Source organism: Somniosus microcephalus, chromosome 17 (assembly GCF_052327205.1).
Source record: "Somniosus microcephalus isolate GS21.2 chromosome 17, FLI_Smic_1.0, whole genome shotgun sequence".
Lineage (NCBI taxonomy): Eukaryota > Metazoa > Chordata > Chondrichthyes > Squaliformes > Somniosidae > Somniosus > Somniosus microcephalus.
The window spans coordinates 58859287-58874258 of NC_141003.1; the positions used below are offsets into that span (position 1 = coordinate 58859287).

Here is a 14972-nt window from a genome sequence, read left to right on the forward strand (position 1 = left end):
GTTGGGCCTCTGGTGGTGGATGGAGGTGTAGAGGGATTGTACATCCATAGTGAAAAGGAGGCGGTTGGGGCCAGGAAACTGTTAAAGTGACGGAGGGCGTCGGAAGAGTCGCGGATGTAGGTGGGAAGAGACTGGACAAGGGGAGAAAAAATAGAGTCGAGACAGGAAGAGATAAGTTCCGTGGGCAAGAACAGGCTGAAACGATGGGTCTACCAGGGCAGTCCTGTTTGTGGATCTTGGAAAGGAGGTAGAAGCGAGCTGTGCGGGGTTGGGGAACTATGAGGTTGGCGGCCGTGGGGGGAAGATCTCCAGAGGAGATGAGGTCAGTGACAGTCTTGGAAATGATGGCTTGATGTTCGGTAGTGGGGTCATGGTCCAGGTGGAGGTAGAAGGAGGTGTCGGAGAGTTGGCGTTCAGCTTCCGCTAGGTAGAGGTCGGTTCGCCAAACAACAGCACCACCCTTGTCAGCAGGTTTAATGACAATATCGGGGTTGGATCTGAGAGAATGGAGTGCTGCAAGTTCAGAGGGAGGTAGGTTGGAGTGAGTGAGGAGTGAGTGAGGGGAGCAGAGAAATGGAGACGGCTGATGTCACGCCGGCAGATTGCAATGAAAAGATCTAGAGAGGGTAAGAGGCCAGAGGGAAGGGTCCAGGTAGAACGAGAATTCTGAAAGCGGGAGAAAGGGTCAGCCGTGCGGGGGGGAAGACTCCTGGCCAAAGAAGTGGGCACAGAGACGAAGGCGGCGGAAAAAGAGCTCAGCATCGTGCCGAGCTCGAAATTCATTGAGGTGGGGGCGCAAGGGGATGAAGCTCAGGCTTTTGCTGAGGACTGATCGTTCGGGGTCAGAGAGGGGAAGGTCAGAGGGGATAGTGAAAACGCGGCAGGGGGTGAGATTGGGAGAAGGGGGGTCAGAGGAAAGTGAAGGGGAAGAAGGTTCCGGAGGGGCGTTGGTATTCAAGAGTTGATGAAGCTTGCGATCCTTGACATCAGAAAAGAAGAAAAGAAGTTTTTTGTTGAAGCGTCGGATGAGGCGAAGGATGAAATGGAACTGTGGAACCGGACAGCTTTGAGATAGAGTGCGTCGGTGCTGCTGAAGAGAGAGGTCGAGAGTGTTCATGTGGCGCCGCATGGCTACATGCTACCTCGATTGCTGCAGCTATCTGCCACTTTAAATGCAAGGGCAGCAGAGCAAAAGTGATGATTGTGCAAAAAGACACTGGTGGAATAGGACCTCACAAAATTGGGGCTTATGTGTCAGCAAGTCATCACATGCCATCAAATGTCACATGGATTGTAGAGAATTTCTGCGCCAATGGCTTATAATGCCTCCAGACAAAATCTCAAGACTAAAGGACAAAGGAACGATCATCAGAAACTGCTCCAGTTTAAAATCCCAGTATACTGGCCAAGTTAAATATTATATGAAAAGTTATGACATAGAGGCATTTTATAACATATCTCAGAATAGAGTCACATTTCTCTCCATTTATAGTAGTACTTGGTGGTACCTCCCTCCATTTATAATGGATGACACAGATTGTTAAAGCACAAAAGGAAGCCTCCTGTCGTGAGGCCCAATCCATTTAATGTTATAGTATTAATAATGCTGTTTATTGAAAGGCTCTTCCCTTATCTGAGTGTAGTCATCCGACTACAGTTGCCTGCAAATTCTGTGATGGTTTACACTACCAGTACCCATAAAAGATTTGATGAACTCTTTATACACTGGAAGAGGTTCTTGCTGATAATATTATTACATATAATTTATGATCTTTTTGTTGAACATGACACAAGTTAAATCGACAAAGAAGACAACTTGGGCCAAAGCAAAAAAGTATGCATGGTATAATTGCTCAATAAAATCTTCAGATACGTCTGAAAAGATGTCGAGAGCGCTTCTTCATAACCACGGGTTGCTTAAGAACTCCAGGCAGCATTCATGCATTGTTGAAATATCCTCACTTACCCAGCTGAGGCCGTAGGGGTGTTTCAGTGGGAGCTGTGAGATGAGAACAGAACAGATAAGTTATGTTAATTGTTAGGCAAATGCTATTTTCTACCAACATAATGATCACATGTGTAAATAATTTACAAGTGAAAAATTTCCATGTACAATATTCTCGAGGTAGAAATGTTAATTTTAGGATATGATGTGAATCCATGATGAGGCTCATTCTTCCCGAAGAAGCTGGTTATTTGACAACCAAATTAACTTTTAAGAACAGCCTTTAATAATTAGGGAACTGTGGAAAGTTCGCATTTTTGTTTAGGCGAATCACTATTTGACTTACATGCTATATTGACGTCCGTATGGAGCATTTTAAATTGAAAGCTGGTCAAAAACCCAAGGGCCTAACATTTTCCCCTTCACCCAGGATCAGGAGAAATCACGTTCTATTGACCCTGTGGGGCAGCATGTTAGTAAACTACACGAGTGCAGTGCATCACAAGGCTGCCCTCATACAGCGGGATTTGCATTTATTGTAATTGTTTAGCAAAGTAAAATCCATTGGTCATCTGTGCAATCAGGCTTAAGCTGTTGTGTTTATTCATGAGTGTATGAATCACTATTAACACGCAACTGAACGAAATTGCAAATGTGCTAAATTATAACTACTTGTGCATACAATGCTGAAAGCTATAAAAATAAATATATACACAAAGGCACTGTTTAATGTAAATCCAACTTTGAGAATGCAGTCTATGTGGACTCTTTGTTCTCACTTCTTTCCTTTCTTTTAAAGTGCAGTCGCTTGCCGGAGTCGAGCTCCATGGGTCCGGCACCTCACTCAAACAGCTATTCTTCATGTGTCAGCTGAAATGGTGAAAGCTGCTCGGATATTTAACTGTGGACAGCACCACACCGGAGCCTGATCCTCATTTCACCTGATATCCAAAGCATGCACCTTCCGACAAAGCTTACTGGGCAATGTTCAGCCGCATGAATCCTGGCTATGTTTTCCCCTGCCTTAGCCCAGAGATGGGAATGCTGATGATGGTAGCACCTTAGCTGATGCCCTGGGTGAGATCCATTCTTATTTTTTAATAACAGGCAGAAAAGCTTTCAGCTTAAATCTGCTGCACTGCTCTAAAAAAAAATCACTAAAAAGGAAGGATTCTAGTATCTGCAGTAACTAAGAAAATCACTTTTTTTTAAAAAATCATACAGAATTTTGTATCTGATCAAAGAGATGTGACAGTGTGGATTATTACGCACAGAATATATTATAATAATGGATAAGAAAATGACCAGCAGAAACTTTTTTTTTTAAATGACAGAGACTGTGACTGAGGTTTGAATCCAACTCCCACACTAGTGAAAGGAAATTCTGTTATGGAGATCCTAAGCAAAACGAGTTCAAGCGAACTGCCTCAACTCAGATCTAGAGTGAAAAACTGCCCATAATTCAATACTAATTGACCTTAAATTGTCAGTCTCATTCAGAGGTTGGTGATGTGGGAAATGGAAATGTCACACAAGGTTCAAATTGAAGCATGTTATCCAGGCAGAGTTGGCTGGGGGAGCTTTACACTGCATGTGGCTCATGCTGTACCTGAGTTGGATTATTACACTGGATAGAAGATTGTTCCTTTCCCTAGCACTAACATCCCTCAATTTGAGATTCACAAAATAACCTAAAAATATAAATTTTAGAAAGAAAGAATTATTGAATTCAAAATAAATACAAATCAAAATGCAATCAGTCAACTGACAGTCACTGCTACTGTACATTAAAAATTAATGGCCAGGTTATTGACTGCCTTGGGCAAATTGAGAATTGATTTTTTTTGGGAATGTTTTGAATCATATATGGTACAGAAGTACGGCAGAATCTTGCATTAGTGACTATCAGTGTAAAGCCTTACATCATTGACAAGAGAGGAGATTTTGGGGTGAAACTCTGTTGGTCCCCAGCGTGCTTTTCTTTACAGTGACCTACAGGTAATGGGCCAGTTCTTCTAAAGCTTCCACCAGTTTCCAGGTGATGCAAAGATGTTTGCTTCAAAACCAAAGGGCACTGCTTTTCAATTCATTTTTATGCACTAACACCTTGCATTTGTACTGCACGTAATCCAAGAGCTTTGAAATTCTGTGGACCCGTTCAAGGTAACTAAAAGTGCGACAGGCTGAGTCCTCCCCATGACCCCGTCCCAAATCCCAGGGACAGGATCATTTAATTATTCGGGATGGGCACCCCACACCTGTAGAAGCGCAACAGAGCACCTGCCATGCTTTGGCAACAGAAACTTGGAGTGGCACATTGTCGCATCGATGGGTGGTTGGGGGGGGGGGGGGGCGGAAGAGTGTGGTGTGTGAGGCCCTTATAAAGTTCAAGGATAGAAGATTTTTTTTAAATCCCCTGCAAGGAACATCTTTTTGGCCGTTAGTAAGACTTACAACAGAACCCACAGCTGCTCTGAGCAGACGTGCAAACAGCTGGGCTGGTACTGGTAATGCCCCCAGACATGCCCCAAATTGCTGCCTGGACATAAGGGTGTGGGCAAAAGAAGCACCCGAATGTGCCAGGTAGGATTTTCCATCTCCGCGTAAATGACGCAAAAACAAAAATGGAAAAAGCTGGAAACGCTCAGCAGGTCAATCAGCATTTATGGAGAGAAGAGATAAGTTAATATTTTGGGGTATATGAGGGGTCTTGATAGAGTAGATAGTGAGAAACTGTCTCCACTGGCAGGAGGGTCGGTAACCAGAGGACACAGATTTAAAATAATTGGCAAAAAAGGGAGATAAAGAGAATTTATTTTACTCAGCGAGTTATGATGATTTAGAATGCTTTGCCTGAAAGGGTGGTGGAAGCAGATTCAACAGTAACTTTCAAAAGGGAATTGGATCTCTACTTAAAAAGGTAAAATTTGCAGGGCTATGGGGAAAGAGCAGTGGAGTGGGATTAATTGGTAGCTCTTTCAGGGAGCAGCACAGGCATGACAGACTGAAAGGCCTCCTTATGTGCTGTATGATCCTAAGCCTTTATCGGTTCTAACAAATGGTTACATCTGAAAACATTAATTTGTTTGCTCTCTCCACAGTTGCCAATTGACATGCTGAGTATTTCCCTCATTTTCCGCTTTTGTTTCATACCTATCAGCCAACGTCCCAGGCTCCTCCATCACCATCCCTGACTATGTTCTGTCCCACCGGCAGGACAGACCCACTAGAGGTGGCGACACAGTGGTATACAGTCAGGAGAGAGTGGCCTTGGGAGTCCTCAACACTGACTCTGGACCCCATGAAGTCTCATGGCTTCAGGTCAAGCATGGGCAAGGAAATCTCCTGATTACCACCTACCGCCCTCCCTCAGCTGATGATACTCCTCCATGTTGAACACCACTTGGAAGAAGCACGGAGGGTATCAAGGGCACAAAATGTACTCTGGGTTGGGACTTAAATGTCCGACATCAAAGTGGCTCAGTAGAACTATTGCTGTCCGAGCTGGCTGATTCCTGAAGGACATAGCTGTCAGACTGGGCCTGCGGCAGGTGGTGAGAGAACCAACACAAAGCAAAAACCTACTTGACCTTGTCCTCAGCAATCTACCTGTTGCAAATGCATCTGTCCCTGACAGTATCGGTAGGACTGACCACCGCACAGTCCTTGTGGAGACAAAGTCCCGTCTTGACACTGATGACACCCTCCATCGTGTTGTGTGACACTACCACCATGTTAAATGGGATAGATTCAGAACAGATCTAGCAGCTCAAAACTGGGCATCGATGAGGCGCTGTGGGCCATCAGCAGCAGCAGATTTGTATTCCACCACAACCTGTAACCTCATGGTCCAGCATATTCCTCACTCTACCTTTACCATCAAGTCAGGTGACCAACCGTGGTTCCATGAGGTTGGGCAGCACGGTGGCATAGTGGTTAGCACTGTTGCCTCACAGCGCCAGGGACCCGGGTTCGAATCCGGCCTCGGGTGACTGTCTGTGTGGAGTTTGCACATTCTCCCCGTGTTTGCGTGGGTTTTCTCCGGGTGCTCCGGTTTCCTCCCACAGTCCAAAGATGTGCGGGGTTAGGTTGATTGGCCATGATAAAAAAAATTGACTCTTAGTGTTAGGGGGATTAAATACGTGGGGTTACAGGGATAGGGTGGGATATGTGTTGGTGTAGGGGTTACGGGGATCGGGTGGGATATGTGTCGGTGCAGGCTCGATGGGCCGAAATGGCCTCTATCTGTACTGTGAGGTTTCTGTGATCTGTGATTTCTGTGAGTGTAGAAAAGCATGCCAGGAGCAGCACCAGGCGTACCTAAAAATGAGGTGCCAACCTGGTGAAGCTACAACACAGGTCGACATGCATGCTAAACAGCAGAAGGAGCTTGCTATAGACAGAGCTAAGCGATCCCACAATCAACGGATCAGATCAAAGCTCTGCAGTCCTGCCACATCCAGTCATGAATGGTGTTGGACAATTAAACAACTAACGGGAGGAGGAGGCTCCATGAATATCCCCATCCTCAATGGCGGAGCCCAGCAGTTAAGTGCAAAAGACGAGGCTGAAGCGGTTGCAACCATCTTCAGCCAGAAGTAGCTGATCATTTCAGCCTCCTGAGGTCCCCACCATCACAGATGCCATTTTACAACCAATTTGATTCACTCCAATGTGATATCAAGAAACAACTGAGCACACTGGACACAGCAAAGGCTGTGGAACCGGACAGCATCCTGGCTGTCGTGCTGAAGACTTGTGCTCCAGAACTAGCCGCGCCTCTAGCCAAGCTGTTCCAGTACAGCTACAGCACTGGCATCTACCAGACAAAGTGGAAAATTGCCCAGGTATGTCCTGTTCACAAAAAGCAGGACAAATCCAATCTGGCCAATTACCGCCCCATCAGCTTACTCTCATCAACAGTGCTATCAAGCGGCACTTACTCACCAATAACCTGCTCACTGATGCTCAGTTTAGATTCCACCAGAGTCACTTGGCTCCAGACCTCATTACAGCCTTGGTCCAAACATGGACAAAAGTGCTCAATTCCAGAGGTGAGGTGAGAGTGACTGTCCTTGACATCAAGGCAACATTTGACTGAATGTGACAGCAAGGAGACCTCATAAAATTAAAGTCAATGGGACTCAGGGGGTGAACTCTCCACTAGCTGGAGTCATACCTAGCACAAAGGAAGATGGTTGTGGTTGTTGGAGGCCAATCATCTCAGCCCCAGGGCATCGCTGCAGGAGTTCCTCAGGGCAGTGTTCTAGGCCCAACCATCTTCAGCTGCTTCGTCAATGACCTTCCTTCTAGCATAATGTCAGAAGTGGGGATGTTTGCTGATGATTGCACAATGTTCAGTCCCATTTGCAATTCCTCAGATAATGAAGAAGTCCATGCCTGCATGCAGCAAGACCTGGATGACATTCAGGCTTGGGCTGATAAATGCCAAGCAATGACCAGTTCCAACAAAAGAGAGTCTAACCACCTCCCCTTGATATTCAACGACATCACCATCGTCGAATCACCCACCATCAATATCTTGGAGGTCACCATTGACCAGAAACTTAACTGGATCAGCCACATAAATACTGATGCTACAAGAGCAGTTCAGAGGCTGGGCATTCTGTGGCGAGCGATTCACGTCCTGGCTCCCCAAAGCCTTTCCACCACCTACAAGGCATAAGTCAGGAGTGTGATGGAATACTCTCCACTTGCCTGGATGACTGCAGCTTCAACAACACTCAAGAAGCTCGACACCATCCAAGACAAAGCAGCCCGCTAGCTTGGCACCCCATCCACCACCTTAAACATCCATTCCCTCCACCACCAACGTACCGTGGCTGCAGTGTGTACCATCTACAAGATGCACTGCAGCAACAAGACTTCTTCGACAGCACCTCCCAAACCCGCAACCTCTACCAACTAGAAGGACAAGGGCAGCAGGCGCATGGGAACACCACCACCTCCAAGTATCCCTCCAAGTCGCACACCATCCTGACTTGGAAATATATCGCTGTTCCTTCATCATCGCTGGGTCAAAATCCTGAAACATAAAAGGTAATCCAAAGGTCTTCTATAGGCATATAAATAGTAAACGGGTAGTAAGGAGGGGTGGGGCCAATTAGGGACCAAAAAGGAGACCTACGCATGGAGGCAGAGGGCATGGCTGAGGTGCTAACTGAGTACTTTGCACCAAGGAAGAAGACGCTGCCATAGATATAGTGAAGGAGGAGGTAGAGGAGATACTGGATGGGATAAACATTGATAAAAAGGAGGTACTAGAAAGGCTGGCTGTACTTAAAAGTAGATAAGTCACCAGGACTAGATGGGATGCATCCTAGGACGCTGAGGGAAGTGAAGGAAGAAATCGTGGGGTACTGGCCATAATCTTCCAATCCTCTTTAGAAATAAGGGTGGTGCCAGAGGACTGGAGAATTGCAAATGTTACATCCTTGTTCAAAAAAGGGTGTAAAGATAAACCCAGCAACTACAGGCCAGTCAGTTTAACCTCGGTAGTGGGGAAGAGTTTAGAAACAATAAACATGGACCAAATTAACAGTCACTTGGACAAGTGTGGATTAATTAAAGAAAGCCAGCACGGATTTGTTAAAGGCAAATCATGTTTAACCAACTTGATCGAGTTTTTTGATGAGGTAACAGAAGGGGTTGGTGAGGGCAATGCGGTTGACGTAGTGTACATGGATTTCCAAAGGACGTTTGACAAAGTGCCACATAATAGGCTTGCCAGCAAAGTTGAAGCTCGTGGAATAAAAGGGATAGCGGCAGCGCGGATACGGAATTGGCGAAGTGACAGGAAACAGAGAGTAGTGAACGGTTGTTTTTCGGACTGGAAGTTATATAGTGGTGTTTCCCCGGGGTCGGTTCTAGGACCACTGCTTTTTTTGATATATATTAATGACTTGGATGTGGGTGTACAGGGCACAATTTCAAAATTTGCAGATGACACAAAACTTGGAAGTATAATGAACAGTGAGGAGGAGAGTGATAGACTTCAAGAGGACATAGACAGGCTGGTGGAATGGGCAGACACGTAGCAGATGAAATTTAACACAGAAAAGTGCAAAGTGATACATTTTGGTAGAAAGAATGGGGAAAGGAAATATAAACTAAAGGGTACAATCCTCAAGGGGGTGCACGAGCAGGTACATGTGCACAAATCATTGAAAGTGGCAAGCCAGGTTGAGAAAGCAGTTAAAAAAGCTTACGGGATCCTGGACTTTATGAATAGAGGTATAGGCCCAGATATTCCGATCGCAGGCCTACCGCGGGCGGAGGGCTGCGATCTGGAAAAATCTGCACCTTTACCTGAGGGCTCCCGGGAGGCACAGAGTTCCGCTGCTGGGCCTCTCCAAACTGCCGGTGCGCAGGGCCCACGTATCCCAGAGGCGCAGGTAGTTCGCAGCGTCCCTGGGATCACGTGGGCCATGGGGAAGCCAATCAGAGAAGGGAATCTCCCTTCATACATTTGACAGGAAGACCTGTCAATTATATGAATGGAGATCACCCCCAAAACATAGTAAAACTTCAAATACATTTTTTTTTAAATCACTGTAGTGTCCGAGTATCAATAATACACGGACTGCAGGAGAACAATAAAACAGGTATTTACTGAACAGAGGGTAAACGTCAGACTGAAGTACAGAAGCCTGCTAGGGCTTTTTATACAGGTGTGGTCACTGCCGGTACTGCAGTATAAAATCAGTTCTTCTCTTAAAGGTACATACACAACAATTCCTCCCCTTTTAGATAAACAGTACATAACATTCATTTAACAACTAAATAATAACTAATTACAATTACAATTTTCTCTGTACGATATACATCAACTGAAATAATTATTTATAAGTTCAGTCTTTGAGGAGGCTTCCTGATCCTGACTGGATAGCGCCTTTCTCGAGTATCCTGTTCTTGCGGCGGAGTCGATTCTGGCTCATTGTCATTGGTTGGTTCGTCAGCTTCCAACACCACAGCTTCTGAGGTAGACGCAATCTGTACTTCGGGTTCATTACCAGGTGCACATGCTCGTGGTATAGGTTTGGCTTGTTCCTGTGACTCTAGAATCTGGTCAGCATGGCGTCTCACGATGCTCTCTCCAATGTCCACTGTGTACATTAGTGGTCCCTGCTGTGTGCATATCGTTCCTGGCTGCCATTTTTCTGTTCGGTAGTCGCGGGCCAAGACTGGTTGTCCTATCTTGAAGCTCCTGGTTGGCTTCTCGTTGATGTGCTGGAATTGCTTATCCTCAACATCTCGTCTTATGTTTGGTTTGAGCAAATCCAGGCGACATCTCAGCCTTCGGTTGAAGAACATTATGGCTGGAGCTTGGTTGGTGACTGCATGTGTCGCATTCTGGTAAGCAAACAAGAAATTATCTACCTTGTGTTGTAGTGGTATGTCATTGTTATACATCGCCTTTATTGCCTTTTTAAAGGTCTGAACAAACCTTTCAGCCAATCCATTTGTGGCTGGATGATATGGGGCAGATGTGTAATGTTTCACCCCATTATTCCTCAGAAACCTCCGGAAATCCTCGGACACAAACTGTGGCCCATTGTCGGAGCAAATCTGTTCTGGCAAGCCATTCCTGGCGAAGATGGTCCATAGGACTGCAATAGTTTTCTCCGTGGTGGTGGAGGACATTTTGATGACCTCTGGCCATTTCGAATGGGCATCCACGGCGATTAGAAACATTGAGTCCATAAATGGACCAGCAAAATCAATGTGTACCCGTTGCCATGGAGATGAGGGCCACTCCCATGGGTGTAGAGGGGCCTGTGGTGGTGCATTTTGGACTTTCTGGCATCCTGAGCAGCTCTTGGTCAGGTCCTCGATTTGTTTATCGATTCCCGGCCACCACACATAAGCCCTGGCTAGGCTTTTCATTTTTACCCCTCCCAGATGACCCTCATGAAGCTCATTGAGCACTCTATCTCTCAACTTGGGTGGAATTACCACTCGGGATCCACACATCAAGGTCCCCCGGCACACTGACAGCTGTTCTCTCCTTGGCGAGAATGCTGGCAACAGTGAGTCGCCATGTGCTGGCCATCCCTTCACCGTCAAATCATAGACCCGAGTGTGTCGGGTCATTTCGGGTTTCCTTCTCTATACTTGAGTTTGTAACAGGCAGACATTCGACTATGGTCGCATGGAATATCTCAACAGGGTCCACTGCAGGTGCTTCCTCTACCGTAGGCAACGGTAGGCGCAACAGCCCATCAGCGTTTCCATGCTGTTTCGTACCCTTGTACTCTATGTCGTACTGATGTGCCCCTAGAAAAAGTGACCATCTTTGCAGCCATTGCGCCGTCATCACCGGAACGCCCTTCTTTGGGTTAAAAATGGAGACCAGGGGCTGATGATCAGTCAGTAGGGTGAATTTCTGCCCGCGCAGATAGTGATTGAACTTCTTCACCCCCCACACCAGGCTGAGGGCCTCCCTGTCAATCTGGGCGTAGTTACGCTCGGCTGAGGTTAACGAGCGCGACGCAAAGGCTATTGGCCTCTCTGAACCGTCAAGGAATGTGTGTGACAGCACCGCTCCAATGCCGTAGGGAGACGCATCACATGCCAACCGAATCGGTAGTGTTGGGTTGTAGTGGGCCAATACTTCTTTTGAAGTGATTAGGCATTTACATTTCTGAAAGGCACGCTTACGCTCATCACTCCATTTCCATGTTACTCCAGTTTGCAGCAGGGCGTTCAGTGGGTGCAGAATTGTAGATAAATTCGGCAAGAACTTATGGTAGTAGTTCACCAACCCGAGAAACGACCTCAGTTGCGACACATTTTCCGGTGCTGGAGCCTTGACTACAGCCTCAATCTTGTCTGGCGACTTATGCAACCCTTCCTCATCAATCATGTGGCCACAATACGAGATTTGTCTCCTGAAGAACTCGCATTTGGGGCGGTTGGCTCGTAGCCCATATTCCTGCAATCTAGTGAGCACCTGCTCCAGGTTGGCAAGGTGTTCACTGTCACTTTCGCCTGTAACCAGGATGTCGTCCAAATAACACTGGGTCCCCGGGATCCCTTGCAGGACTTGTTCCATCGCCCTCTGCCAAATAGCCGGGGCTGATGCTACCCCGAATACCAGTCGATTGTACTGGTAAAGGCCTTTGGGAGTGTTTATCATGAGGTATTTCCTAGATGCTTCTTCCACCTCCATTTGTAGATACGCTTGGGCCAGATCAATCTTCGTAAAGCGTTTCCCTCCAGATAGTGAGGCGAAAATATCTTCTATCCGTGGAAGTGGATATTGTACTGTGTGCAGGACTGGGTTCACAGTTACCTTGAAGTCCCCACAGATGCAAACCTTCTTCGGCTCCCCAGGCATGCTGCTCAATGATTTCTTCATTACAGGAACGATGGGTGTGGCCCACTCGCTCCAGTCCACCTTGGACAGCACACTCGAACGCTCCAGACTCTCCAGTTCTGCTTCAATGGCTGGACGGATCGCGTACAGTACCGGTCTGGCCTTAAAAAATTTTGGGTTTGTGTTACCTTCGATTTTTATCGTTGCCTTTACTCCTTTTAGAGTCCCAAGTCCTTGTTGGAACACCTCTTTTGCGTCAGTTAGAATTTTTGACAGTCGTCCAGGTGTGACGTCATCATCCTTTTTGTCAGTCACAGTTAGCGCCTGAATGGAATGCCAATCCAATTGTATTTTTCGGATCCATTCACGTCCCAATAATGGTGGTCCTCCATCTTGTAGTATATATAGATACAGTTTCTGTGTTTCCTTGCCGTTGTATTTAACTGGCACCCTTATTTTTCCTCTGGGGTAGACTTTTTGCCCCGTGTATGTCTTCAAAGGACGTGTCCTTTAAGGGTGTGTGTGAGAATAGCCGCTCATAGTCTCGTCGTTCCATGACAGTTAGGGCTGATCCTGTATCCAATTCCATCTTTACTTGGGACCCTGCTATCATGAGGGTGACCCAAATGGTTCGGTGATCCTCCTTTGCGATCACGTTGTGTAACTTTAGACAACTTAGTCTCCTGCTCCCGGAGTCATTATCACTCTCCTGATCTTCCGAACTACTGTCTGTCATTTTTTTTACTTTCTTGTACTTTTCCTTAGTAGTTCTTGTAGTGTTGGTTTTCTTTCCCGACCTGCAGACTCTTGCTATATGTCCCATTTTCCCGCATTGCCTGCATACTTTGTCCTTAAACCAGCAGTTCTTCTGATCATGGGTTGTTCTGCCGCAGCGATAGCACTTTTCTGCTCCATACGCCATTTCGTTAGTGCTGTATTCTTGTGGTTTCTGTTGTATTTCCGCAGCTCCCCATGCTGCTGCTTCGTAGGATACTGCCACGCTGAAAAAGCCTGTTCTAGCGTCAGGTCCTTTTCCGAAAGTAGTAGTTTTTGGGTTCCTTCACTCTGGAGCCCGCAGACAAACTTATCCCATAAGGTGTCTGCCAGTCCTGCTCCGAACTGGCAGTGCTTCGATAACTTGCGTAGTTCCGTAAGGTAGTCAGCATTGTTCTCATCTCTGTGCTGGTTTCTTTTATGGAACTTGAATCTTTCTGCTATCAGCAGCGGTGTAGGGTTTAGGTGTTCCTGTAAGATATTAACAATCTCTTCAAAACTTTTCTCCATTGGTTTAGCTGGGGTAATTAAATTCCGCAATAGGCCGTACGTTCTCGCGCCCATCAAATTTAATAATACCGACGCCTTCTTTCCATTGACCACTTCATTGGCATTGCAGTACACTTCAATTCTTTCCACATACGTGGTCCAGTCTTCTACCTCGTTGTCGAAAGCAGTGATACTGCCACTCTTCGGCATCTTGGGTGATTTAAAATGGCGCCTCCCGCGCTTTTTCCTTCTTCCCCAATGGAATAAAATGGCGCCTCCCGCGCTTTTCCTTCTTCCCCTTGCTGCCACGCTGCTCCTAGCGTTCTACAGGGTAATGGCGGCGACCCACAGCTTCGGCGCGTCTCACTTTTCCTTCCCCTCGTTTTATTTTGGCGACGCTGCGTGGCCCCTTTGCAGAGCCGCTCGATCGAGCTCAAGCCCGCCGCAGTCCGGAAGGGTCAGCGCACTACCTGCTACCAGCACGATTTGCTGGAACACCTTGACTGGGGAGCCAAGCCCAGCTCTCCACAGCCTCTCCCACAATTCTCCGAACACCGATGGATCCTTGGGCGGTTGCCCGCGGTCGACGGCCGTTGCTCTGACTTCGACCTCCAAGAAGCTTCTTCTCAGGGAAAGATCTCCGTGAGGTGATGCAGTACTGCAGGTGAGTTCGAACCTGCCCGTCGCCAGTGTAGTGTCCGAGTATCAATAATACACGGACTGCGGGAGAACAATAAAACAGGTATTTACTGAACAGAGGGTAAACGTCAGACTGAAGTACAGAAGCCTACTAGGGCTTTTTATACAGGTGTGGTCACTGCTGGTACTGCAGTATAAAATCAGTTCTTCTCTTAAAGGTACATACACAACAATCACATTTTTTAAATGACTTGAAATTACATAAATTAACTATTTTAAACAAAAATTTTAATTTTTGAAAAAAATCATTTAAGTTTTTAACGGGGCTAAAAATAAACTTACCTTTTTTAAAAGTATTTTTAAATGATAAATCAGTGGAAATTTTTTTTTTTACTTTTTCAACTCCAGGCGCAAGAATTGTAAGGGTTTTCTGCGGGCGGAGGGTCTCCAAAAAGCAGAACTCTCCGCCTGCAGAGGCCCTTCTCCCGTGCAGCAGGGGGATCTGTCAAGAGCTTTTTTGACAGATCGGAAATGCTGGTTTCCAGCGCATGTGCAGTGCATGCCTGAAACCGTCATTTCCGATGTCCCTACGGGTGGGTACACAGCGCGTACCCACTCGCAGGGATCGGAATACCCGGCCCCATAGAGTACAAAAGCATGTCAATTATGATGAACCTGTATAAAACACTGGTTCGGCCCCAACTGGAGTACAGTGTCCAATTCTGGGCACCACACTTTAGGAAGGACGTGAAGGCCTTAAAGAGGGTGCAGAAAAGATTTACGAGA

At 46.5% G+C, this 14972-nt stretch overlaps 1 protein-coding gene across 1 annotated transcript in view; it reads right to left on the minus strand.

The window, feature by feature from the left end:
* Positions 1-14972, minus strand: part of reln (reelin) — a 391712-nt gene that overhangs the window by 268820 nt on the left and 107920 nt on the right. Inside the window, exon 5 of the mRNA XM_086010451.1 lies at positions 1967-1999. Within this exon, the coding sequence (XP_085866577.1) occupies positions 1967-1999 (33 nt within the window). The remainder of the gene's footprint in view (positions 1-1966; positions 2000-14972) is intronic.